This window comes from Narcine bancroftii, chromosome 6, assembly GCF_036971445.1.
Source record: "Narcine bancroftii isolate sNarBan1 chromosome 6, sNarBan1.hap1, whole genome shotgun sequence".
Lineage (NCBI taxonomy): Eukaryota > Metazoa > Chordata > Chondrichthyes > Torpediniformes > Narcinidae > Narcine > Narcine bancroftii.
The window spans coordinates 74296753-74324689 of NC_091474.1; the positions used below are offsets into that span (position 1 = coordinate 74296753).

At 41.7% G+C, this 27937-nt stretch overlaps 1 protein-coding gene across 4 annotated transcripts; it reads left to right on the forward strand.

The window, feature by feature from the left end:
- On the forward strand, positions 1 to 27278 carry LOC138736233 (2-hydroxyacylsphingosine 1-beta-galactosyltransferase-like). Of its 4 annotated transcripts, none has more exons than XM_069885385.1 (7): positions 1 to 557; positions 3213 to 3290; positions 6749 to 7571; positions 17262 to 17401; positions 17551 to 17627; positions 26072 to 26291; positions 26836 to 27278. In XM_069885385.1, exons 1-7 carry the CDS (start codon positions 490 to 492, stop codon positions 27161 to 27163), a joined length of 1734 nt encoding a protein of 577 aa, XP_069741486.1. In that variant the 5' UTR covers positions 1 to 489; the 3' UTR covers positions 27164 to 27278. The 4 variants fall into 4 exon arrangements, with proteins under 4 accessions (XP_069741486.1, XP_069741488.1, XP_069741489.1 ...); XM_069885388.1 differs by having other exon boundaries at positions 539 to 562; XM_069885386.1 differs by lacking the exon at positions 1 to 557 and adding an exon at positions 625 to 752.
- The last annotated feature ends 659 nt before the right edge of the window (positions 27279 to 27937 follow it).

The window sequence follows — 27937 nt, forward strand, 5'->3', positions numbered from 1 at the left end:
CTGGTCAAGATCAAGAGACGACCAACATTTCGGGCTTCAGCCCTTCATCGAAGTCTCTTAATCTTTGCTACTTGATTTGTATCTTTTCTGGATCGAGACGAACTGCAACCAATTCCTATTGGTCAGATCGTTATCATCTGCTTTGTGACGGACACAGCAGCTTCTAGATCAAGGGGAGAAGCGGAGTTCGCGCCTGCTCCTCCATTCATTCATAAACCCTCGACAAAGACGTCAAGGACCACAAGGAAGTTTTCCTTTCGGATGTTAAGACATTGATAGAGATTCTTGCCGGCCTGGGCCCCGCGTCACGTTTCTTCGGGGGAGAGGAGTGGGGAAGTTCGCAGGGGAACCAGAACCTTCCCTCCCCCTCCGTCCTGTCCCGTCTCAGCCCCACCCCCCGTCCCGACACGCGACCCCTCCAGCCCCCAGTCCCAGACGCTGAATCCCCCTCCGCCCCGGCGGATCCACTCGGCTCGGGGCGGAGCCTCGATGAAGGAAGTGGCGGCCGACGCTGGTGCGGGGACACGGAGCAGCGCCGACAGCTCCTGGGCGGACAGGTAAGGTGTGTGGGGGGCGCTGGAGAAGCCCGCGGGGCTGCCCTGCTCTGGGCTCCAGACGAGAAAAGCCAGAATCAGTCCACTGGCCGCAGTGAAGGCAGTTCCCAACAAAACTGCAGCGAGAGGAATCTCCAGCTCGGCGATGGATATTGGCCGAGTTTCATTTCTGTCGACAGTGGCGGGGGTTCAAAGATGGTGGGGAGCAATTTCGAAAAGGCTCCCTCGGTTTTTGGCCACGGGGAACGCGGCTCCGGGAGGGTGAGGGGCTCTTCCACCGGGGCAAACACGGGGGCTGCGACGACCTCACAAGGGAGCGAAGGCCCGGTTACAAGTGCCCGAGGAGCGTGTAAACTGGCGGTTTCAAAACCCCAAAGGTCACGGAAAGGGAAACAAGCGAAATGTAGTCAGAATCCGGGGAATGAAACAAAGTCGGCAGTTCTGTCTTCAGCGAATACGGGGGGTGGGGGGAAGGGGGAGTGCGGGGGGGGGGGGAAGGGGGAGTGCGGGGGGGGAAGGGGAGTGGAGGGGGGAAGGGGGAGTGGAGGGGGGAAGGGGGAGTGGGGGGGGGGAAGGGGGAAGGGGGAGCGGGGGGGGGAAGGGGGAGCGGGGGGGAAGGAATTGTTATCATTGTCAGAATCTCCAGAGTCCACTCGTCTCCAGTGTTTTCCCCCTGGAGGGAAAAAAATTGTTCCATTTGACTTGCGTGTATTGGGAGGAGGGAAAATAAAACCTGTGCCTTGCTGGGAATGTCTTGATGAGCCGGTTATGGGGAGAGGGCCAGTGAATCAGCTCCTGATGGAATGGCCTGTACCTGCTCTGATGTCTTGTGTTTTGTATTATGAATGTAAAGAGCAGGACTTGTCCCAAGATATGATTTTTTTAATAAATTGATGGGATGCGGCTGATAGTTGAAATGGAAGAGTAAGCAAAATACGATGGGGCTGGAGGAAGTGAGCAGTTTGAGCAACAAGACTGGGAGAAAAGGACAGGCCAAAAGTGAAGCTGCCCAACCTGCTGAGTTGTTTTTGCTCCAGATTGTTCATTGAGAGAACAACAATGTGCAATGACACTGAAACTCTTGTTTGGAGCAGCCAAACCCAGAACCATCAAGTCACAAAATATTTTATTTTGCGGCAGCATCAAAGAGCAGATGAACGGATAAACCACCTGATGAAAATAAATACAAATAGCACACGAAAAGTCAAAGCGAGGCCGTGTCTGTGGTTCAGTGATCATTCATGAGAATGATCAGTCTGACAACAGCAGGGAAGAAGCCGTCCTTGTGCCGCTGGATGCTCGTCTTCAGGCTCCTGTACCTTTTCCCTGATGGTAGCAGAGTGAAGAGGGCATGGCCTGGGTGGTGGGGGGGGGGGGGGGGTTCTTAAGAGGCTGCTTTCTTAAGACACCCCCTCTTGTAGATGCCCTTGATGGAGGGAAGCCTGGTGCCTGTGATGTCACAGGCCCGTTAACTACCCTCTGGAGTTTATTCTTGTCCTGAGCGTTGGTACCTCCATACCAGGCAGCAATGAAACCAGCCAGAATGCTCTCCACAGTACACCTGCAGATTTTTTTGAGAACCTGCAGTGACATACTGAATCTCCTCCAACCCCTCATGAAGTCTAGCTGCTGGCAAGCCTTCTTTGTGTTTGCATCAATGTGGAGGCTCCAGGACAGATCCTCAGAGATGTTGACACCCAGGAATTTGTTGTTCTTGACCCTCTCCACTACTGAGCCCTCAATGAGATGATGTTCCCCTGACTCCCTCCTGAAGTCCACAGTCATCCCTTTGGTTTTGTTGTCATTGAGAGCAAGGTTGACACTACTCAATGAGCTGATCTATCTCCCAGTAAGATTTTAAAAACTCCTAATAGCAAACATTATTCTGTGGAAAGAGATAATGAATCTAAAAGGTAGATATTCAGAATTATATTGATGGAAAAAAATAAGTAGCATTTCGATTCCAGCGTCTGCAATCGCTCGATTGGCTTCTCTTTCTCTGACTGTATTTTTATGACAATAAAATAATCCAGGTCCTCTTCAGGTCTTTAAGGGGAACGTATTTTACTTTGAGTGGTGATTTTCTCTCTCCCCCCCCCCCCCCCCACTTGTTTCTGTAAGTTATTTTTTGGCTGAAAATGTGAGATCACATTGCCCAAGGACTTCTTGGTATCAGGTAATGTTGGGCTCCCAGCCTCATTGAGGTTTGAAGCTTGTGTGGGTGTACCAATGGTGGATTAACTACCTTCAAGGTCTCCAGGCTGAGCTTTAGTAAGGCTCCCCTTGACCTTGCCCCCCTCCCTGCCCCACCCTTCATTGAATAGAATTAAGTGATGTTGTTCCAGTTAAATAACTTATTTCATTCTACATGTGTAAGCAATAAATTTAGTGTAGCAACAACCGTTTCCAGAACTGCTTTCATATACTCCTGGACTGACTGGTATTGTTGAGCAATCAGGCTCAATCAATCTCACTTGAAAACAGTTTGCAGTTAAAACAGCAAATGCCTGACACTGTGCTTGGTGAGTAACCCAGCCAATTGCTCCTGGTTTTCTCGCCATTTGTAAGGGAGGGGTAAGATATGGACTTACTAAAGTAACGTTTCTGATTACCCTCATGTTTTATGGATTTCACAATATGGCGTTCATGTTCCTACAGGTTTCGCTCCCTGTCTTTAAACCAGTATATGTGCACGTTAACGCCAACTCGAGACATAATAACATCGACATATAACAGGTGCAGTACAGAAGCAGGCCACCTCGACCCCTCTAGTCTGCACCGTTGTAAACACCATCTTGTGGCTGGAGGGCAAAGTACTAAAAGCATTACTTCTAAATGTTTTTATGTTTGGAGCCTAATTTAGAAAGAGTGTTTGTAATATTCCAGATATGGAAAAAAAATGTAGAAGTACTGAAATATCATCCCATGTCCACTCAATTGAACCATTTGGTTTTGCTCTCAGTCCCCCTCCCTTCCAGGACCCTAAGCTCAAGCCTATTCAGCCTAATGGTTGGCTTGAAGGTGCATTCCTCACTGATCCATGTTCTTTTCTGTGGAACTGGTTTTTTGCCTCTGGCTAAAGGGAAAGGTTGAGGCAGCTTTTGATCGTGCAGGTGAAGCAGTATCAGTGGGAGAAAAAGAATGGTCAATGTGTGGAATTCGCTGCCCATTGAAGAGCTGGAGGTGGCTTTAGTAAAATATATTTAAGGATAGAATTTTTTTAGATAGTTGGGGAATTAAGGGGCAGGGGAAAAGGCAGGTCAGTGGAGATGAGCCTGTCATCAGATCAGACATGATGTAATTGAATGGTGGAGCAGACTCGATGGGCCGAATGGCCGACTCCTGTTACGACGTTCTTACCTGACTTGACCACTGTGATGATGTTTGCCCTGGTTGCGTGTCCAGGGCTCAGAAAATAAGAGGTCACCTTTCCATTTGGAAATCTTCACCCATTCAGGAGTGAATCTTTGGGATTCTCTCCCTCAGGGACCCATGAGGGCTCCATTGCTGGGTATATTTAAGACACTTAAGAATCAGAGCGGAAAACTGTGTGTGGAACCTAGAGAAATGGGGGAGATATTGAACAGTTTCTTTTCTTCGGTATTCACTAAGGAGAAGGATATTGGGAGATGTGAGATAAAAAAAAGCAAATTGGGTAAATATGGGGAATATAGAGATTACAAAAGATGTAGTTTTAGGGCTTTTGAAGAATATAAAGGTGGATCTGTCTCCGGGACCAGACGGGATCTTCCCCAGGACATTGAGAGAAGTGAAGAAGGCTCTGGCGGTAATTTTCCAAATGTCATTAGATATGGGGATAGTGCCGGAGGATTGGCGCATTGCGCATGTGGTTCCGTTATTTAAAAAGGGTTCAAGGAGGAAGCCTGGCAACTATCGGCCTGTAAGTTTGAGTCTGTGGTAGGTAAATTAATGGAGAGAATTCTTAGAGATAGTACTTATAAACATCTGGATAGACAGGGTCTGATCAGGAGCACTCAACGTGGATTTGTGGGAGGAAGGTCATGTTTGACCAATCTGATTGAATTTTTTGAAGAGGTGACTAGGAATGTGGATGAGGGTAGCGCAGTGGATGTTGTCTATATGGACTTCAGTAAGGCCTTCAATAAGGTACCACATGGAAGGTTAGTTAAGAAGGTGGAGTCTTTAGGTATAAATTTTGAGATAGTCAAATGGATTGAACATTGGCTGAAAGGGAGAGGCCAGAGAGTGGTAGTGGATAATTGTCTGTCAGGTTGGAGGCCGGTGACCAGTGGTGTGCCTCAAGGATCTGTATTGGGCCCATTGTTGTTCATTATATACATTAATGATCTAGATGATGGGGTGGTAAATTGGATTAGTAAATATACAGACGATACTAAGATGGGTGGAATAGTGGATAATGAAGAAGGTTTTCAAGGATTGCAGAGGGATTTGGGCTGCTTAGAAAAGTGGGCTGAAAAATGGCAGATGGAATTTAATGCTGATAAGTGTGAGGTGCTTCATTTTGGTAAGAAGAATCAGAACAGGACATACGTGGTAAATGGGAGAGCATTGATGAATACAGAAGAGCAGAAAGATTTAGGAGTAACGGTACAACGTTCCCTGAAGGTAGAAACTCACGTGAATAGGGTGGTGAAGAAGGCTTTTAGTATGCTGGCCTTTATCAATCATTGCATGGAATATAGGAGTTGGGAGGTGATGATGAGATTGTATAAGACGTTGATGCGGCCTAATTTGGAGTTCTGTGTGCAGTTCTGGTCGCCTAATTATAGGAAGGATATAAACAGAGTGGAGAGAGTGCAGAGAAGGTTTACCAGAATGTTACCTGGGTTTAAGCATCTAGAGTATAGGGAGAGATTGGACAGATGAGGTCTTTATTCTTTGGAGTGTAGAAGGTTGAGAGGGGATTTGATAGAAGTATTTAAGATTATGAAAGGGATAGACAGAGTGGATGTGGATAGACTATTTCCGTTAAGAGGAGGAAAGATTAAAACAAGAGGACATGAGTTAAGAATTAAGGGGCAGAGGTTTAGAGGTAACATGAGGGGGAACTTCTTTACTCAGAGAGTGGTAGCCGTGTGGAATGAGCTTCTGGTAGAAATAGTGGCGGCGGAGTCAATTGTATTATTTAAGAAAAGGTTGGACAGGTATATGGATGAGAAGAAGATGGAGGGTTATGGGCATTGTGCAGGGAGGTGGGACTAGAGAGGGGTGTTTGGTTCGGTGCGGACTAGAAGGGCCTAATGGCCTGTTTCCGTGCTGTAAATTGTTATGTTATGTTTATGTTAATTGAGAGATTTTGGAATATTGAGGGAGGAAGCCAGAAGGTGAGCACTCAACGGCACAAGGACAGCTTCTCCCCCACTGTCCTCAGACTCCTGAACAAACCATGAACCATTTAGTGCACTGTTATATTAATTATTTTATAGTTATGTTTTCACTCCCGATGCTGCCGCAAAACTCCAAATTTCACGCCTTGTTCATGACAATAAATTCTGATTTGAATCAAGCAAAATTGGGCTAGTGGATGAAAGTGGTGCAAAGGCAAGAAATTAGCCATTGTAGGAAGGATGTGGAAACTGTGGAGAGGGTATAGAGGAGATTGACCAGGATGTTGTCTGGATTGGAAAATGAGCCTTAGGAGGGCAAGGTTAACAGAGATGGGACTTTTCTCTTTGGAGTGTAGAAGGATGAGAGGAGATTTAAAAGAGGTCAACAAGATTGAGAGGGTGGGCAACAAGTGCCTTTTACCCAGAGCAGGAATAGTAAACACCAGAGGACGTGTGCAAATTGAAGGGAGGAAAGTTTTTGGGAGACTTGGGGGTAAGTTTTTTTTACACAGAGAGCTGTGGGTGCCGGAAATGCCTTGCCGGGGATAGTGGTGGAGGCTGAAACATTAGGGGCATTTAAGAGACTTGAAAAACAAGGGGTTTTCAGGGTAGGGAGGGTTTAGTATTTTTTTTAATGAATATGTGGGTCAGCGTAACATTGATGACCAAGGGGGTTGTACTGTGCTGTGGTCTTCTATGCTCGATGCAGCTAATTGGCTGCCAGAGCAGGCACGAGGAGCTGAATGGTCCTCTCTATATTCTTTGTGTGCAAGCCATGCTTCCTTCATCACTAGATGCAGTACAGGTGGTCTGGTCACCACAGTGTGGGATATTAATAGTCTGGTCTCCTTTTCCTCTCTGCAGAATGAAGATGTTAATTGTTCTCGTCCTCTCGACTTTGAGCACCTTGAGACTTTTAATGGCAGCCAAAATAATGATAATTCCGCCAATCATGTTCGAAAGCCACCTGCAGATATTCAGGACGATGGCCAAAGCATTGCACGGTCAAGGACACGAGGTGGTCATTGTGGTGTCAGATGGCCGAGAGGTCGAGCAGTCCCCTCACTACCGGTCTCAGCGGTACATTGGAATGTTCACCACTCAAACTGCTGAGGACTTTCTCCAGGAGAAAATGAGGAACATCTTCTCTGGGAAGTTGACGTCGCTGCAGCTGTTCAACATCTTGGATTCTTACACTGCAAACTGTGACTTGATGGTGAGCAATCGAGACCTGGAGGAGCGCCTGAGGGAAGAAAATTTTGATCTGCTGCTGGTGGACCCCAATGAAATGTGTGGTTATGTTTACGCTGAAATCCTGGGTGTGAAGCATGTGACATTTTCTACAGGGCTGTGGTTCCCAGCAGAGCTTGGAGCTCCTTCACCAATCTCTTATGTTCCAGAATTTAATTCCCTCATGACTGATCGGATGAACCTCTTGGAGCGCGCCTGGAACAGTTTGATTTATGTTGTCAGCCGTGTGGGAACCAGGTGGGCCATCCTTCCGAAATACGACGCAATTGTAAGGAAGCGCAAACCAGGAGGCTCCAGGTCCATGTTGGAGGTCGTCCAAGGTTCCAGCATGTTTCTCCTCTGCACTGACGTGTCTCTGGAATTTCCGCGGCCTAGTCTGCCCTCGATCGTGTTTGTGGGGGGGATCCTCACCAGGCACGCCAACCCACTGTCAGAGGTGAGTCTTTGACCAGAGGCACCATTATCTGTTGCATTGTATCCCACAAGGCCACATGGAACTCCTAGAATATCAAAGCACACTGCAGGCTCTTCAGCTCACAATGATGTAAATCTACTGAATCAGATTAATTTCAATCTTTTTGTCAAAGATTATGATAGCAACAAGGTGCCAAATTGTCTCACCTTCCATTACATAAGAAGAATGAGAAGGTGTCTTTCAGAAACATACAAAATAAGCTAAAGGTAGGTCAGTTGTTCCCAATGGTGGGGACACGAGAACTAGGGGATATAGCCTCAAGATTCTGGGTAGTTGATTCAGGATGGAGATGAGGAGAAACTGCTTTTCCCAGAGGGTGGTGAACCTGAGGAACTTCCTGACCAAGGAAGGAGGAGAGGCTGTCTCAGTAAATATATTAAAACAGAATTAAATTTAATTCTGGGGAACAAGCTGAGTCCACGGCCAGATGAGTGCCAATCTTGCTGAATGGCAGAGAAGGCCAGCTGCTCCTATTTTAATGTTCCAGAGATGAGACCGATTGGTCTTGGTGAGGTGGTATACTGCATTCAACATTGGCTTCATTGGAGAAGCTGCCCCTTGAAGCTTCAGTAAATCTACTTAAGACAAGGTTGGATAGATTTTTACCTAGAAGGGGAATTAAGGGATATAGGGAAAAGGCAGGTTAGTGGAGATGAGCCTGTCGTTGGATCAGACACGAACTCATTGACAGGCTGGATGACCAATTCCTGCTCCTATTTCTTATGTAGGATGGAATGCTTTTGAACTCTGGTGGAAAGGTGTACTCATTAACTCTCTATTGCTCCACATGTCAGTTCAGGATAAAGTGCCTGCCTCGATGCTTTGACTGAGAGGGTCAGGTGGAAAATTTTCCTTGTAACTCTAACTTGTACAACCTTGTTGACGTGAACAATGGTATATCTTGTAGCAGCCACAATAACAATATGGACCAAAAGCAGACAAATGGGACTAGCCCCGAATGCCAACTCAGTCAGCAAGGGTTAGTTCTATCACCTTATGTAATGGTAATAACTATTTTGTCTCAATGTAAGATTTGACGGTAGTGTTTGGGAAGTATGTAGACAGGTATGGCAATGCAGGGAATGGAGGTATACCAAAATTAATTTTGACGTCGTGTTCAGCACAGATGTTATGGGCCAAATGGCTGTAACATTTTTTTTAAATGTAGACATACAGCACTGTAACAGGCCAATTTGGTCCAACGAGTCCATGCCACCCAATTTACACCCCGTTAACTTACAGGGTGTTACAGTGCAGTATGTCTACATGAAGGGTGGAAGGAAACCGGAGCCCCCAGGGAAAACCCACAGAGACACGGGGCGAATGTACAAACTCCTTACAGACAGCGCGGGATTCGAACCCAGGTCTGGTTCTGATCACTGGCGCTATAAATGTGTAACCACTACACCAACTATGCCTCCCTAACAAACTTTTTTTTTAAAAACCCACTTTTTCATTTTAATGCAGGGCTTTCAATGTTTCTAATGTTTCCATTACAACAGGATAAAGATAAGGATGCATGGTTGGGCAGAGAAGTGGAAGGTCGAACTTGAAGCTGGAGTGCATGATTAATGGCAGGATTCTTAACAGCGTGGAAGAACAGGGCAGCCTTGGGGTCCAAATCCACAGATCTGTCAAGGTCGCTCTGCAAGTTGATAGGGTAGTTAAGAATGTTTATGGGATGCTGGGCTTCATTAGTTGGGGGATTGAGTTCAGGAGCCATGAGGTAAGGATGGAGCTCTGTAAAACTCTGGTTAAACCACACTTGGAATGTTGTGTTCAGTTGCCTGGATTGGATTCCTCTTTGGAATAAAGGAGGATGAAACGTGACTTAATACAGGTCTACCAGATTATGAGAGGCATAGATATGGTGGGCAGACAGTGGCAAATACCAGAGGACATCTGTACACAGTGGAGGGAGGGAAGTTTAGGGGAGACACCGGGATACTCTTTTTTTTTTTTTACACAGAGAGCTGTGGGTGCCTGGAATGTCTTGCCAGGGATGATCGATGAGGCTGGATCATTAGGTGCATTTAGAGGAAACTTAGATACAAGAAAAGTAGAGGGTTATGGGTGTGAAGCAAGGTTTAGATTATTGAATAGATTTATATAGATCAGTGTAATATCACGGGCCAAATGGCCTGTCTGTTGTGATGGGCCCTGTTCCTGATTACTCCTATTTATGAATTTTAAATTTGTTTCCCATTAGCCTACACATTTATAGACATTGTCATGACAGCACTGGCAGTGTTTACTTAGCAGGGAGCTGAGCCATGTGGGTGGATACAGTCCTCCCCAAGTGATCAGTAATGTGGCTATAATGAATTAAAGGATTCAAGAGGTTAATGGTGCTTGTTCTATCTGCCCATGTGACAAATCTGTGTGTTAAAATTGATCTGAAGTGCAGTGGTTTAAGTGACAAGTCGTGGGTAAGTGGGAGAGACCACTTAACACCCAGCTCGAGGTTGAGTGGCAACTTGATGAAGTTGCTTTGCTACTTGTTCATTGAAACCACCTCCCAAAGGTTGATCTAATGATAAGGAATGAGAAGACTCAGTTACAATTGTAATTTTGAGGCCTGCGAAGATTAAATTACTACTTGGCACAGACTGCTCCCGCTGCAGGGACAAAAAAAACCAGACCAGCAGGTCCTTTAAAACCAGTTCTTCCACTAAACTAGAAAAAGTATTTATTATGAACAAGCCACAAAATTTGTAGCGGCAGCATCACAGAGTAAATGTTGCTATAAACCACCTTACCCAAAAATATGCACATAGTGCACAAAAAGGCAAAGTGAGGGAGTGTCTTTGGTTCATTGAAAAACACCAGGCTACCTGAGCCAGTTTCATTTGCCTGCGTTTGGCTGATATCCCTCTTAACCAGTGGTTCTCAACATTTTTCTTTTCACTCCCATCCCATTTTAAGTCATCCCCTATGCCATCAGTGCTCTGTGATTAGTAAGGGATTGCTTAAGGTGGTCTATGATTGGGAAGGGAAGGTTGAAAATCACTGCTCTAGACCCAATTGTTACTGAAATATTTTGCTTGAGAAAAATTGTCATTGGCCCATTTCCTTTGGAGTCATGAAACCGTGCACATAATGAGTTAATTAGGTACAATTAAAACAGGGGTTTTCAAACTTTTTCTTTCCACTCACATACCACCTTAAGCAATCCCTTACTAATCACAGAGAACCTTTACTAGACTGTGCTGAAATATTTTTCTGCCTCGTCCCACAGACCTGTACCCAGTCCATAACCCTCCATACCTCTCCCATCCATGTACCTGCTCAATTTTTTCTTCAATGTTCAAATTGAACCTGCATTCACTTCAGCTGGCAGCTCGTTCCACCCTCCCACCACTCTCTGTGTGAAGTTGTTCCCCCTAATGTTCCCACTGAACCTTTCACCCTTAACCCATGTTTATATCTCACCTACCCTCAGTGGAAAAAGCCTGTCTACATTTACTCTATCAAATCTCCCCTCATTCTTCTACACTCCAAGGAATAAAGTCCTAACCTGTTTAACCTCCCTCTGTAATTCAGTTCCTGAAGTCCTATTGTTTCTATGTCATTGTACCTGCCAACCCCACTGCAACAGGTCCCCACACCTCTGTGTAAAAAAACCTGCTTCTCAGATTCCTATTTAAATCTTACTATTCACCTAAAATTCATGCCCTCTAGTTTGAGACTCCTTTCCCTGCAGGGAAAAAATTATACTGACACACTGATGTAAAAACACAATGCTGGAGAAACTCAACCAATCAAACAGTGTCCTTTATGTAGCAAGGATAAAGATACAGAACCAACATTTCAGGCTTGAGCCCTTCATCACCGTGTGAGCTTTCCCCTATCAGAGATGGAACGCTCTGTCCTCAGTAAAGGCCTCACCTTCGTCCTCCTTCGCCCACACCTTTTTAAAAAATATTTTATTTTTCATTTTTTATAAATATACATAGTAAAATCTTCAATTTTGCAATATTTTTTTCATGGAAAAAAAATAAAACCACACTGTCAGAGCTTCGCTGCCCACGCCTTAATGAGTACTGTTCATGCCACGATTCCGAACTCTTCTTCCATCGTCTCCATCTTCATGCCTACTTCCACAACCAGGATTATCCGTCCCCCACTGAAGACTCCTTCTCCCACTTTAAGCCTTCATCCTCCTCTTTGGCCAGTTGTCCGCTCTGGATAATTTTTGTTTCCAATGTGCCTGGAGGAGTTTGGGGGCGGGGGTCCTAAATGAAAACTTTGCATCAGTATTCACAAAAGGTCCTTGGTCAGGGTGAGGTTGAAATTGAATGGGCCTGTGCGCTGGACAATGTGGTGATTAAGGAAGAGGAAGTCACTGGGGCCAGACTCCATATACCCAAGGCTGCTGTGAGAAGTAAGGGAAGAGATAGCTGGAGCAGTAGCTTGATCCTTAAACCCTTTTTGGCTGCAGGGGAGATGCTGGAGGATTGGAGAATGGCAAATGTAGTCCCCTTGATTAAAAAAGTTATTAGGGAGAATCCAGGGAATTATAGACCGGTGAGTCTTGCATCAGGGGTGTGCAAACTAATGGAGAGGATTCTTTAGGATAGGACCTATGAGCATTTGGTGTAGTAAGGAGAGTCAGCAGGGCTTTGTGAAGGGAAGGTTGTGCCTCATGAGTCTAATTGGGTTTTTTGAGGAGGTAACTAAAGAATCCATGGTCAACATGGATTTGACAAGGTCTCCCTCCCACAAGAGACTCATTCAGAAAGTTACGAGGCACAGGATCAGTTGAACATTGGCTGTATGGATAAAAAATTGGCTTGTAGGAAGAAAGCAGAGAGTAGTGAAAGGAAAGTATTCTGCCTGGAGGTTGGTGACTAGTGGAATTCCGCAGGGATCTGTTCTGGGACCCCTGCTCTTTGTGATTTTTATAAATGACCTGGATAAAGAGGTGGAAGGATGGGTCAGTGAGTTTGCAGATGACTCGAAGGTTGGAGAGTTGTGGGTTTAAGGTTACAAGAGGATATAGACAGGATGCAGAGTTGGGCAGAAAAGTGCCATATGGAGTTCAATCTGGATAAAGTGTGAGGTGATGCATTTTGGAGACAAACCAGAGGCACTTAAGAGTGTGGATGAGCAGAGGGACCTTGGGGTCCAATTCCATACATCCCTCAAGGTTGCTGCACTGGTTGATAGGATAGTTAAGAAGGCCGATAGGATGCTGGGCTTCATTAATAGGGAGATTGAGATCAAGAGTAGAGAGGTCATGTTGAAACTCTATAAATCTCTGGTGAGACCACAGATTATTGTGTTCAGTTCTGATCACCTCATTATAGGAAGGATGTGGAAGCTATGGCGGGTGCATGAATCGCACAACTACCATTTGCGATTTGTATCTCTGGATTACAAGCCCAGGAATTTTAACCACTGCAATCACTTCTGGATGGAAATGCAAATGTACAAGAAGAAAGGGGATCTGCACCATGTGTAAACAGCAAAGATCTAGTGTAATTTGGCATTGTGTTCAGCACTGAAGTTATTTGTCACAGCGAGAAGGATTCACCTAACAGGTTATATCTGAGGTACATACAGCAGGCCCCTGCCTACATTTTGTTCTTACCTTGATGAAGGGTACAAGCTTGGAAAATTATTTTAAGATGCACTGAGTTTCTCCAGCATTGTGTTTTTAGTTATAAAAATCCATTTAGTTAACTGTTCAGGTAGCCCATGTACCTGAAACATCTTGGTACCTGCCTGCGGCCTGGCCTGTCGGATCCCACTGCAGCTCCATGTTTATGTAACATGAACCTGTTCTGAATTATAGTGTTTGTTCTATGTTTTCAGGACTCAGGCGCTTCCAGCATTGTACACATCCCAGGTGTCAGTTGTGTGGATGATGGTGTTCGTTTCAGCTGGTTGTGATGTGAGGATTTTTTTTGGGGATGGGGTCCAATTGGGGTCTATCTTTAGCTTCTCTCCAATGCACTTCCATCTCTGGCTTGCTGAAAAACAGCAACTGCTTTAGTGCCATAGCGTGTGGGCAGAATCAGTAGCAACGGATGGTTAATACTTGAGGTGGATAATTAAAGTAGTGATGTGGTGTTGAGAAAACATTGTGTCAGAATAGACACTGAGGATTCTACTCCCGACGGTGTCTCAGCTAACGTATGTGCCCTTGAGAGACATGAAACTAGAATTTGTCATCTAAATTTCCCTTCAATCTTTGCATGAAAGCAAAAATAATTGTAATTCATCTTTTAATATAACACATGAGAATTTTGATTCCACTGAGAATTTGCTCCTGATGAGTATGAAAGGAGTTGCCATGGAATTGTGCCTTTCGAGCTGGGGGCTTCTCTTTCGAGTGATGGAGGGCGAGAGGCCACTTAACAGTGGTGTATAAGATGCAGAAAGGGTGGACAGCCAACGCGTTTTATCCCAGGGTGGCAATGGTGAATACCAGAGGACATCTGCTTTGGGGAGTTGTTTAACAGTGGTGGGTGCCTAGAATGGAAGTGAGACAGGTATAGCACAATGGTTCCATCCCACAGGCAGTGAGAAAACAGAAGGAATTGCTCAGACTCACCACCCGTGACTCTCATGTACAAAACAATATTAATTTGAGTAGATCAGTGGTTCTCAAACTTTTTCTTCCCACTCACATCCCCTGTGCCATCAATACTGTGATTAGTAAGGGATTACTTAAGGTGGGATGTGAGTGGAAAAAAGTTAAAAAAAAAAAACCCTGTTTTAATCGTCCCTAATATGTGCACGGTTTCGTAACTCCAAAGGAAATGGGTCAATGACAATTTCAAGCAAAGTATTTCAGTGGCAATTGGGTTCTCAACCTTCTCCCCCCCCCCCATTCACATATTACTTTAATAATCCCTTACAGAGCAGTGACGGCATAGGGATCACTTAAAGTGGTATGTGAGCGGAACGAAAGTTTGAAAACCATTGGTTTAGATGAATTATTTGACCTGGGTCTGTGTGTGTGTGTGTGTGTTATATCTGGTTGTGTGTTTTGCATCGAGGGCCGGAGAACGCCATTTCATCGGGTTGTATGGACAATCAGATGACATTTGAAAGATAGGCTCAGATGTAAGAAAAGTACGCAGCTGTGGGTTGCAAGGTTGGGTAGGGTTCAAATAGGTTAATGTAGGTCACCACAACCCTGTGGGCCAAAGGGCCCCCATGCTGTGCTGTTTGTGGAGGAGAGAACACTTGGCTGGCGGGTGAGGTGCTGCTCAGAGAGCCAGAGGTACTGGTTCAGTTCTAACCTTGAGTGTTTGTGACTTTTGCACATGCTGTTAAAGGAGTGAAGCAAGAAGTCTGCAGGTGCTGTGTTTGTGGTGAAACGCTCGAGGAAACTCGGCCAGTCTCATAGTTCCATTGGAGGTAAAGATATATTACTGACGTTTAGGGCCTCAGCCCTTCCAAGAGACAACACCTTCGTCATGACACCTCATCTTCTGTCTGGGCACCCTCCAAATGGATGGCATTAACAGTGACTTTTCTGTTTAAACCCCCCCCTCCCCCTCTTCATCCCCACCTTTCTCTCCCCCCTTTTCCATTTTCCTCCTTTCAGAGCCAAAATCAATTCTCACCTTTCCTCGTATCAAATTAACACCTTTTGTTTGTTGATCTGGACTCCTTCCCTTTCTTCATTCAGGAACCTGCCTGCTTTTTCAGGCCCAAAATGTCGGTAGTATATCTTTTCCTCCTATGGACGCTAGGAGACTGGCTGAGTTCCTCCAGTGTTTTCTGTGCGTGTTTACCAGAATTAATCTTAAGATTCAGAGAAGTTAGGGCAAGAGATGAGGAGGAACTACTTCTCCCCAAAGGTGGAGCATCTGAGGAATTCTCTGCCCAAGGAAGCAGCAGAAGGCTGCCTCAGTAAATATATTAAAGGCCAGGCAGAAAGAGCTGAGTCCACGGCCAGATCAGTCATGATCTTGCTGAATGGCAGAGAAACCTCAATGGGCCAGATATTCCAGAGATAAGACCAATTGATCTTGGGGAGATACATTGTCTGCGTGGGAGAAGCCAGAGAGTGGTAGTGGATGATTGGTGCTGTGGTATGCCTCAAGGATCAGTGCTGAGTCTATTGATCTAAAATGATAATGTGGTTTGCAGAGGGATCTGGACCAGCTTGAATTTATTGCAGACAAGTGTGATGTGTTGCATTTTGGAAGGACAAACCAAGTCATGGATAGTAAATGCTTGGGCACTGAGTGGAACATAAAAACAAAAGATGAGTTGAAGTAAAAGCGCAATGCTGGAGAATGTGTCCTTTATGTGGTGAAGATAAAAGTACATAATCAGTGTTTCGGGATTGAGCCCTTTACCAAGGTCAGTGCGGAGGATTCTTGGAATACACATATAAAATTCCCTGAAAGTGGTGTCACAGGGTGGTAAAGAGCATTTGGGACTATCGGGTTGGGATGTCATGGTAAAGTTGTACAAGACATTGGTGAGGCCAAATTTGGGGTATTGTGTGCAGTTTTGGTCACTGAACTACAGGAAAGATATCAATTAGATTGAAAGAGTGGAGAGAAGATTTACCAGGATGTTGCCCTGACTTCAGGATCTAAATTACAGGGAAAGATTAAACAGGTTGGGACTTTATTCCCTGGGGCATAGAGGAATGAGGGGAGATTTGATAGAGATGCAAACAATTGTGAGAGTTAAAGGCAGAGGAAGCAAGTCAAGGATAGGTGGTATTTCTTCACACAGAGTGGTGGGAGTATGAAACAAGCTGTAGTGCTGAATGTGGGCTCAATTTTAACATTTATGGGAGAGGTATGGAGGGTGATAGGTCAATGGGACTAGGTAGAATAATAGTTCGGTGCAGTCAAGAAGGGCTGGTTTTCTGTGCTGCAAAGGTTGGACAATCACTGTAAATTTCTAGAATTGTTGTTTCAGGAAGTATTTGATGGAAAAGAGTGAAGAATATTTGGTGATTATCCCATATTGCTTTGCCTCACTCTGTGTCTGGTCTCAGTAATACTAGTTTATGCCTTTCTGAAATATCAAGAGTTGGTATTGGCCTGCAATATAATTGGGCAGTATTTAAATCTAGGGAAAGAGCAGTGGTTGCAAGTTAGCCAAGGATAACCAAGTAAAATGAGTTAAGTAGCGATAATATTTTGAAAGCAGTGGCTGAAGAGATGGTGGAGGCTCTTGCTATATCATTGAAAATTCTGCAGCCTTTGGCATGGTTCCAGTCAGAAGATGGCGACCCCCATCGTGTAAGAGAAAGGCACTTTTGGTGGACCTTCTGCAGCAAAGGGAGGACATTAAAGGTTTACCAGATCGATGCTACAAGGAGTGACTGAGGAGGCACGTATTATATTCTCAAAAATTTAAAAGACCAAAATGTGCGAGGTTGTCGTTGGTTCAACAGAGTAGAGTGCAAGTGGGGAAGATTTTCAGAGATCAACATTTTGGGTTGGAGCAAGTAGAATTTTTTTCCTTGAGGGCGTGGTGGTTTGGGCATGGCTGCACCAACCACTTTAATGAACACCAAACCATGGTATTTGCCAAATGCCATATTTTAATGTTGTCTTGAAGTTGGGTATATATTCATGCAGAACTGTAAGTCTTGGAGCAGCTGAGAGCCTGTTGCTGGACCGAAGTTGTTTGGTTTCCAACACATTTGCTTTACCTTGTACAAAGGAGCTGATGCAGTGGGTGGACCAGGCGGAGCACGGGGTGGTGGTCATATCGTTTGGAGCCGGAGTTAAATACCTGTCGGAGGAGTTATCGACAAAGTTAGCGATGGCTGCAGCTCGCCTTCCACAGAGAACCATCTGGAGGTGAGGGACTGAAGGAATCAGAGGAAGAGGGAGAAAAAGAATGAAGGGTTGAAGTAAGGGGGTGGGGGGAATAGCGAAAGGGAACAGGCAGAAAGGCAGAAAATGAGTTTAATAACATTATTTGTATTGTGCATTTTCTATTTTTTTAGGTATTTTGGAACAAAGCCAAAATGTTTGGGGAACAACACAAAACTGATGGAATGGATCCCTCAAAATGATCTCCTGGGTATGTCTGAACACAAAAGTATGCAGACTCTGTGATTGTGTGATAGAATGAGTGTATGGGGGGGGGGGGGGGGTGAGAGTGAGTGGGTGAAATAATGAGTGTTTTTTTTATTTTTATATATTTTATTTATCAAGCAGAATGTACTATACAAACTGAAAAAAAAGATACAATTTTTTTCTCCCATTATACCCCCCAATAACTACCCCAAAACAGAAAAGGAGTTAACATATGTAATCTATTCGATGCCATCTCCGTCCAGATTTCTAAGCCCATATAGCTCATATACAGGCTCCACATCTTGATTAAAAAAAGAACAATTATCATGTAAATTAAAAGTGATCTTTCCCAATGGAATACAAGATCTCAACTCTATATGCCATCTTTGAATATTCAATTCAATTTCATTCTTCCAAGTAATGCAATACATTTTCTAGCCAATGCTAAGCAAATAAATGCAATTTTAGCCCCAAAATCAATGTCGTGCTGTAACCCAACAAAAATAACATTGGATCAAGTTTAAACTTAAACAAACCTTCCAAAAATTCCATAATTCTACACCAAATGGGGTTTCACCTTTTTACAAAGTGACACTGAATGCAAAAAAGGAACCAACCTTTTTTACCACATCGAAAACACATATCCAAAGAACTGAATCCATATTTCCTTAACCTCTCAGGAGTTAAATAAAGCTGATGTAAAAAATTATCATGAACTAATCTGTATCTCACATTTATTAATTTGGTCACACATCTTCATTCATTCTTCCTGAGATATTGGAATAGACAAATCATTCTCCCTTTTATTTTTTTTGTTTTGTACAAATCCAGTTTATTCATTTTATGTTGCAACAAGGCATACATTTCTGAAATAAATCCTTTTTTATCCCATCAGTAAGTAAAATTTCAAATTTATTTCACTTAGGTAACCATAACTCACATCCAAAATCCTCTAATAATAAAGCACAAACAATGTATTTGACGTAATTCAAAATTTTTTATGTCTATTAAATGACCAAAAAAATCCCAGCTTCATAACAATCTACCAAATTCTGTTCCCAGGATTTCAAGTAATGATTATTCATTGGAAAAGGAAACATTTATTCTGATACAATGGAGTCCGAGGTGAAAATTTACCTTAAGTTCAAACATTTTCACCCCTATTATAGCATATCTCCATTAAACGTCTTAACATAGGTAAATTATAATTTCGAAAAAGACAAGGATTCCATTTATAAATCAACTGATCTAAATTTCATTCAGAAATCTGAGCCATCTCAACCTTAGCCCATATCGAAGGTTGATCAAACATCCTATTAATAAATTTTAACTGCGCTGCCTCATAATAGTTTTGGAAATGTGGTAGTTGTCGTCCTCCTAAAGAATATTTCAAAGTCAATTTTTGTAATGATACTCTTGCCAATTTACCTTTCCACAGAAACAATAGTATTAAAGCATTTAAACCTTTAAAAGTTTTTTTGAAAGTTTACTGGGAATTGATTGAAACAAATATTGTATATGTGGGAAAATATTCATTTTAATACAATTTACACATCCTATCAAAGTTATTGGTAAATCTTTCCATCTATTTAAATCATTTAATTTTATTCAATAAAGGTATATAATTTAACCTATATAAATGTTAATCATCAACAACTATTCCCAAGTATTTAATCTTATAAGACCACTGAAATTGCTTCTTCTGGTTACAAGCTGAATAATCTTTGTTTACTAAAGGCAATATCTCACTTTTCTCTCAGTTAACCTTATAACCTCACATCCCACCATACTGCTTTAATCGTACTTGAAGATGTCCCAAAGATTGAAAAACTTCATCTGAATGTACTTTAATACCCTTAATATTACCATTGACAGAGAATATCCTTGCCTAGTCAATGTAAACGGGGATGATATTTGTCACCACCCTGGCTGATGGATTCTTATATAAGGCCTTCACCCAACCAGTAAAGAGTGGTCCCAATTTAAATTTCTCTAATACTTTTAAATTTAAAAAAAACCATTCCACTCTATCAAAGGCCTTCTCAGCGTCTAAAGCCACTATCATAGGTTGGTTGGGTTGCTCTCTCTCTCTCTCTCTCTCGAGAGAGACTTTAATCAAAGAAATCAGCTTAACAACATTATCCGCTGAATACCAATCCTTAATAAACCCAGCCTGGTTTACATGAATCAGCTCTGGCAAATATTTAGCTAATCTATTAGCTAAAAATTTTGCCACTATCTTGTAACCTACATTTAATAAAGAAATCTGTCTATATGACCCAACTTTTAATGGATCTGTCTTTTTTTGGAATGACTAATCAATGTTTCAGAAAAGGATTCTGGAAAAGAACCAGTTTCAGTAGCCTGCTTTAAAACTTCCATGAATACAGGAAACAGTAAATCATGAAATTCTTTGCAAAATTCAGAAGTAAAACAAAATTAACTCCTTTACCTCTTTTTCCTTCAATGACAACAAGTCCAAATTAGTCAAAATTGCAACAATTCGATCATTATCTTGCTCAACCTCAGAAGTGTACAATTCTTCATAAAATAAACTAAATTCTAAAAAAAAATAAAATAAAATAAATTCATCATTAATCTCCTGAGGTTTGTACGTAACAGTAAAACCTCTTCTGACAGCATTTATAGTCCGAGAAACCTATTCCGTCTTCAGTTGCCATGCTAAAACTTTATGGGCACATTCACCCAACTCATAATAATGTTTAGAATTTTGCAACAAATTTATATGTTTGTAAAGTACTATATCGTAGCTTTAGCTTAGTTAACTGTGCCTTTTTATCTTCCATTGTATCACGTTGTACTTCCTTTTCCAAATTTTGACTCTCTACCAAATATTGTTTCTTAATTTTAGTCGAATAACAAAAAATTTGTCCCCTCATATACGCTTTCAAAGCATCCCATAAAATAAATTTACATTGCACTGAACCTTCATTTATTCAATAAATTCAGGTCATTTTAACAGTAATGTATTAAATCTCCAATGATATGTAGTTTCTACACTTTCAGAACCTGTACAAGAAATAGCAAAGAACGATCAGACAAATTCCTACTTTTATATTCCACTTGAGTAAATTGTAATTGTGCTGATACTAAAAAGATCAATTCTAGAATAAGATTCATGTCTAGCAGAATAAAAATCCTTCTCTGTCGGGTTTAATCTCCTCCAAATCTCTACCAAATTCAACTCTTTCACCACCATCGACAATTATTTAGCCATTTTTGTTTTCCTCAAAGTTTTTGGAGATTTATCCAATAAAGGATCCAAACAATTAAAATCACCAACCACCAAAACATTTAAATTCAAGAAAGTTTCTGCCATGAACACTTCATGGTCTATATTAGGTGCATAAACATTCATCCATGTCCAAGCCTCTGAAAAAACCTTACAATTTACCACCAGTACTCTACCCATTGCTGCAAAACCTGAATCCAATGTAAAAGACAACTTTTTATGTATTAAAATAGCAATACCTCTTGCTTGAGAATTAAAAGGCAACGCTATAACGTGCCCAACCCAAACTTTTCAACTTCTGATGTTCTTTTTCTGTCAAATGTGTTTCTTGTAAAAATGCAATATCAATCTTCATCTTTTTAATATAGGCAAACACCCGCTTTCTTTTAATCGGGTTATTAAGCCCATTAACATTAAAAGTTGTGAAATTCAAATTATCCAGAATAATTTATGTCTCCCCCAAAGTGGCACCTCACACAGCTTCCAAAACATAAAAAAAACCCCCACAAAATAAAAGAAAACCCAAAAACTACAACAAGTGTAGTACCCCCTCAATTGTACGGGTCTAGCCAACGCCACAATGACTTCAGAAGTATCAACAGTCAAACTACCACTCCCCAAACTGAACTCAACTTAAAAAAAAACCACCTATTTCATGTATGGTATGCTGCTTCCAGTATACGGTAGACTTGATCATCAATATCAATCAATTGCTGTGTCTCCATTTCTTTCTTCCCATTCTTCACAGGTGGCTGAGAAAGCAAATCTTGACTCGACCTGTTATCTGGCAAAGAATTAGCAAAAATGAAGGCATCATGATCATTATCAAAAAACTAAGATTGATAATTCCCATAAAACACCTTCAATACTGCAGGGTATCGAAAAACAAATTTATACCCCATCTTCCATAATACCACTTTAGCTGAATTAAATTCCTTATGGCGTTTAATTATATCTCGACTTAAATCAGCATTTAGAAAAATACTCTACTATTCTTAACCATCAAAAGGCCCTGATTTTTCTGGCCATTTTGCACAGCAAGACACAAAATCATCTCACGGTCCTCATAACGCAAACAACGAACAAGAACAGACCGCGGAGGATGGCCTGGAAACGGTTTCCTCCTTATCGCCAATGTGCTCTATCCATCCAGAAAAGCATTTTTTCCCCCAACACCTCAGGGATCCACTTCCTTCTATATCTTCTGGAGGCCCCACAATCTAAATATTATTATGCCGGCTTTGATTTTCCAAAGAATCAATTTTCTTCAATAATTCCTTCTTTTGAATTTCCCAACCAGTAGAAGTCTTCAATCTGATCCATTCTTTCCTTATACTGATCAACTTCATCTTTTTTTAAAATTTTTTTTCACACTATAAACCATATTGACCAAGATACATAGACATTTTTTCTCTTGAATATATAGTGTCATTTTCTCCCCCTTTTCCCCCCTTCCTTCCCTCACCCCCCTTCCCATTTATTTAAAGGTCAAACTATGATACATTAAACCCATTAAACAATGTTGTCACTTAATAAAATAAACAAGAAATTTTTATCTTTTACTTTTATATACTGAGTCAGTTCATTTTGTTGTCTTTTCCTTCTGTCATTTTAGGTGGTGGAAGTCCATGGTAGGATTTCTCTATTGTATTTCATGTATGGCTCCCATATTTGTTTGAATATTGTGATGTTATTTCTTAAATTATATGTTATTTTTTCTAATGAAATACATTTATTTATTTCTATGTACCATTGTTGTATTCTCAAGTTGTCTTCTAATTTTCAGGTTGACATAATACATTTTTTTGCTACAGCTAGGGCTATCATAACAAATCTTCTTTGTGCACCATCCAAATCTAGTCCAAATTCTTTATTTCTTATATTACTTAGGAGGAAGATCTCTGAGTTTTTTGGTATATTGCTTTTTGTGATTTTATTTAATATCTGGTTTAGATCTTCCCATAATTTTTTCACTTTCTCACATGTCCAAATTGCATGAATTGTTGTTCCCATTTCCTTTTTACAGCGAAAACATCTGTCTGATACTGTTGGGTCCCATTTATTTAACTTTTGAGGTGTGATATATAGCCTGTGTATCCAGTTATATTGTATCATGCGTAACCTCGTGTTTATTGTATTTCTCATAGTTCCGGAGCATAGCTTTTCCCATGTTTCATTCTTTATCTTTATGTTTAGATCTTGTTCCCATTTTTGTTTAGGTTTACCGTTTGTTTCCTCGTTCTTCTTTTCTTGCAGTTTGATGTACATGTTTGTTATAAATTTTTAAATTATCATTGTGTCTTTAATCACATATTCAAAACTGCTTCCTTCTGGTAACCTCAGACTGTTTCCCAATTTGTCCTTCAAGTAGTTCCTACGTTGCACCAATTTTTCATCCCATTTATATAGTATTATGATCAGGTATCTTCTCCCCTATTTTATCTAGTTCTAATCTGGTTTTTTCCTTGTTTGATAAAAATCTGATGGGTATCTTAATTGTGCGGCTCTATAATAATTCTTAAAATTTGGTAGTTGTAAGCCTCCTTGTTTCTACCATTCTTTTAATTTATCTAGTGCTATCCTCGGTTTTCCCCCTTTCCATAAGAATTTCCTTATTACTTTCTTAGCTCCTTGAAGAATTTTTCTGTTAAGTGAATTGGTAATGACTGAAATAGGTATTGTATCCTTGGGAAGATGTTCATTTTAATACATCAACTTCATCTTTACAATACAAAAAGCTTCTTCAATCTTCTTAAACTTACCTTGAATATTGTCATCAGCCTTCAAACATTCATTTACATCCATTTCAACAGTTGAAATTTCACCTATCAGTCATAGCTCCTTTCATTTCAGAAAATTGTTCTTTAACAGCAGCAAAACCTTGATTCACTTGCATAGCCAAATTTTACATTTGTTTAGCTATATCAGTTAAAACAGGATTTTAAACAGCAGTTTCAGCTCCAAAAGGCAGAGACATTTGAATTTGAGATGCAGCCTCCATCAATAATTGTTCCTCCTCTTCCATGCAATCTGTCCTTTAATTTTCTTCACCAATTTTTAAAAATTTGGGCTTTGAACAGTTCAGTCAGGGAGAGGTGTTATTCCACCTACGCCATCTTGCCACGCTCCCTTTCTTCTTCAAATTTAGACATACAGCACAGTAACGGGCCATTACAGTAACGGGCCATTTCAGTCCCTGCTGATCAAATTTACCTACACCCCTGGTACATTTCCAAACAGTAGGAGGAAACTGGGGAGAATATACAAACTCACAGACAGCGAGGGATTTGAAAGCTGTAAAGGCACGTGCTAACCGTGCTGCCCCAAGTCTTGTTGCCGGAAAGTGAAATCTCACCTTCGGATGCCCAAGACCCTTTTTTTCAATGAGCACCTCTTCTGTGGATGTAAATGAACCAGAATTGATGTGTCCTCTCTCGTTTTTGCTCTCCCACATCAATGAGAGTTACCAGTATGGTTTGTCTCACTCCACACCTAATCTTTCAAGATAATATTACTGAAATCAGGGGAATGAATTTCAGGATTTCTCAACCCACTAAAATGAATGATCTCAAATTAAAGTCAGAATACATACAACCCTGAGATTCTTTTTCTGCAGGCCAGGCATAATTTCCATTACCGGTAACTGTACACAGTAAGATGAAGGTATAAATATATCTTGTCACAAAGCTAACAGCACTATGCATCATGGAACAGGACCCACACTGACGCTTAACCTCTGCACCCTCCTTATATGTTGTACTCTAAACACTCTGGGTACTGGTGACCTACCAAGCCTGTACCTCTGGTGGAGACCTTTGTTTGCAAACAAACAAACACGCAGTCACAGGGGAAAAAAAACATGCAAATTCAACCAAGACAGACCAAAGGTCAAACTCCAACTCTGGTCAATGGCACTGAGGTAATTAATGGCTTTGTTTGCCAGCCATTCTGCCACCTGGTTGTTGGACCATGCTGTGTAGAAAATTGTCTGCAATGTGTCTTACTTTTAAATGATAATTACACATCTACATTGCCAAGTCTGTCAAAGTACTATAGAAATACAAGGCTATGTTCTGAACAATTATTTGAGCTGTACTGTCTGGTGTGCTTAATTTATTTTACAGTGAAATTGTTCAGGGTGGCACAGTGAAGTGACACCACCTTTCTCCTCTCAAAGCTCGTGAACCAGTCATGACACAATGAGTTTAGTGGCAGGCTATTCGGCCCATCAGGTCTGCCCTACCATTTAATGGGCTGATCCATTTTCCCATTGCCTGGCCTTCTCCCCATAACCTTTGATGCCCTGGCTAATCAAGAACCTATCAATCTCTGCCTTAAATACACCTAATGACCTGGCCTCCTCCACCACCTGTATTAACAAATTGCACAGGTTCACGTCCTCTGGCTGAAGAAATTCCTCCACATTTCTATTCCAAGCAGATCCCCTTCAATTCTAATCATCTGCATTGAAATTCTTATTTGCTGCAGCAGAACTGGTACTCTGTAAAAATAAACTCCAAATATATATGGTAAATTTTTCTGTGAAAGGAGAGAATAAAGAAAAAAAGATAAATCATAAATGTTCAGTTACTGTGGTGCAAGAGAAAAAAATTGGTGTTTCAACAATGCAGACATGGTGCCCAAGGAACTGATCGTGAGGGCAGTGGGCAGTAAGGGGAGTAAATTTAGACATACAGTAACAGGCCATTTCGAGCCTGTGCCACCCAATTAACCAACAATCCCTGGTCTATCTCAAAAGCTGGGAGGAAGTTCATGCAGACATGGGGAGAACATACAAACTTCTTACAGACAGTGCCAGATTCGAACCCCGGGCCCAATTACTGGTGCTCTAACAGCACTGTACTAACCACACTGCCCCATGTAGTTGAAAAAAACAAAAGATTTTGGACTTAAGGCTGTCTGTGTGGAGTCTTCCCTGAGACCGTGTGGATTTATCACCCCCACTCCCCAAACAATGCAGGCTAGTAGGTGTGTGGTGGAGTTGATGGGAATGTGGGAAAAATAGAGAATTAGTCAAAGATGAATGTAAATGGTTGGCATAGGTTTGATGGGTCAAGGAGCCTGCTTCTGAGCTGTTTCTCTATGATTAAAATCAACACCAGGCTGAACAGTTTTGTCTTGTTTGATTCTCCATGACAATGCTGGTTATATTAACCTTGGGTTATTTGATCTAGGTCACAGAAATGTAAAAGCATTTTTGAGCCATGGGGGTTTAAATGGTATCTATGAATCGATCTACCATGGCATACCAGTAGTAGGGATACCCTTTTTTGGAGACCATTATGATATCATGACAAGAGTTCATGCCAAAGGTATGGGGATCTATCTACCCTGGAACACAATGACAACAGAGGATATTTATCAAGCACTTACCACAGTGACCACAGATCCAAGGTAAGATAACTGCTTTCCCCAGCTGTTTCTATGATCAATCAGGTTCCAGTTTCCTTTCTCCAAATCCTTGCACGTTTCCCTTCCTTCACGATCGTTCTTCTTTAGTTTTTATTGTTACTCTTTTGAGTAACACTGACAAAATCACCACCACCTAAGTAATCTACCGTATATACTTGAGTAATAGTCGATCCCACTTAAAAGTCAACCCAACCCCACCCTTTTTTGGCCCCAACTGCTCCCGGCACTGGTACTTTACCCACACTCAAAAGTATTATCCGCGTAAGTCAATCCTCCCAAATTTGATCCAAAAAATTGACCCCAAAACTCGACTATTACCAAGCATACACAGTATTCCAAAACATGGCCTTACAAATCTCCATCAATTTAAGAAAGATTTCACTGCACTCTTCCAATGCTATTTGTTGGAAGTCTCTTGAATTAAAAGCCTTAAAGCATTTTAAAGATAGCAAATCAGTCATGTTGCCAAAAGCTTGAAACTGATGTAAGACACGGCTCACTGAAATGAGTTTGCTTTGATCATCAGGTACAAGAAGCAGGCGATGCACTTGTCCAAACTGTTTAGGGATCAACCTCTTCACCCAGTGAATCGCACGGTTTATTGGCTGGACTATGTTCTACGGCACGATGGAGCGGCACATCTGCGCCCTGCCCTGTACGAGATGTCCTTCTATCAGTATCACATGCTTGATGTGGCAGCCATTTTCACTGCGTGTGCAGTAATATTTTGCTACTGTTTTTTCAGACTGTTAAGTGGAATGAAAAAAAGAGTATTGCCAGAAGTTATAAGCAGTTACATGCAGAATGGTTTTCAGAAGCAAACGATTATATCAGACAGCAAAAAAAGGAACTAATCCAGTTTACCAGGAGAAACAGCTATCACAACTGAAGTTCTCAATACTTGAAACTTAGTTGAATAAGTAATGTGATTTCTACTGAATTTTTTACAATAAATATTATCTTTATAAATTGGTGTAGAATTTTGTGGTTTCAAAACAAATCTGATGAATTTCGCTTGCATTTCTTGTCTTAATTATTCTCCATCTAATAAAAAGTTAATTTGGTCCTTTTTAACTTTTTACTGCTACTCCACTTAATGCAGCTGACAAAGATTTCATCTACTGCTTCATTTCCTGCAAGACAAGTTTCTATCTAGACTTCCAGGTGAATGGGCATCAAGTGTAAACTGTGGTCATGTTCCCAGGCTGGCAATCCAGTGACAGAAAGGTGTGGGAGGAAAAGAGGAGCATCTCTCATACCCAGAAAACTTTCGACATGCAAGTCTTCCCACTGTTCAATTGGGACAAAATGTGCTCTAAAACTGCAAAACATTACTGGGGAGGGATAAAAACCAAGGGCATCCCCAGATCTTGTTGGCATCTCCTTTCAAAAAGGCTGAATGTTGTTCAGTTAGATGCAAATTTTGGGCAAGTCATCAATGCAAAGCATGGTATAATTGTCATCCAATTGCACAAGTATTTCATCCATAGACATAAATATTGTTCATGAATATGTGAGTCTCAGATGGTCAGTGTGAGCAGTTCCTTTGGTCATTCACCATTCTCACTGCCTGTGGGAAGAAGCTGTTCCTCAGCCTGGTGGTGCTGGCTCTGATCCTCCTGGATCTC

Bases quoted from the DNA above. Each gene is read 5' to 3' on its own strand.
- LOC138736233 (XM_069885385.1), top strand. From the start codon at position 490: ATGAAGGAAGTGGCGGCCGACGCTGGTGCGGGGACACGGAGCAGCGCC. The intron at 17,402-17,550 runs GTGAGGGACTGA...CTATTTTTTTAG, and splicing joins CCACAGAGAACCATCTGGAG to GTATTTTGGAACAAAGCCAA. The intron at 17,628-26,071 runs GTATGTCTGAAC...TATTTGATCTAG, and splicing joins CCCTCAAAATGATCTCCTGG to GTCACAGAAATGTAAAAGCA.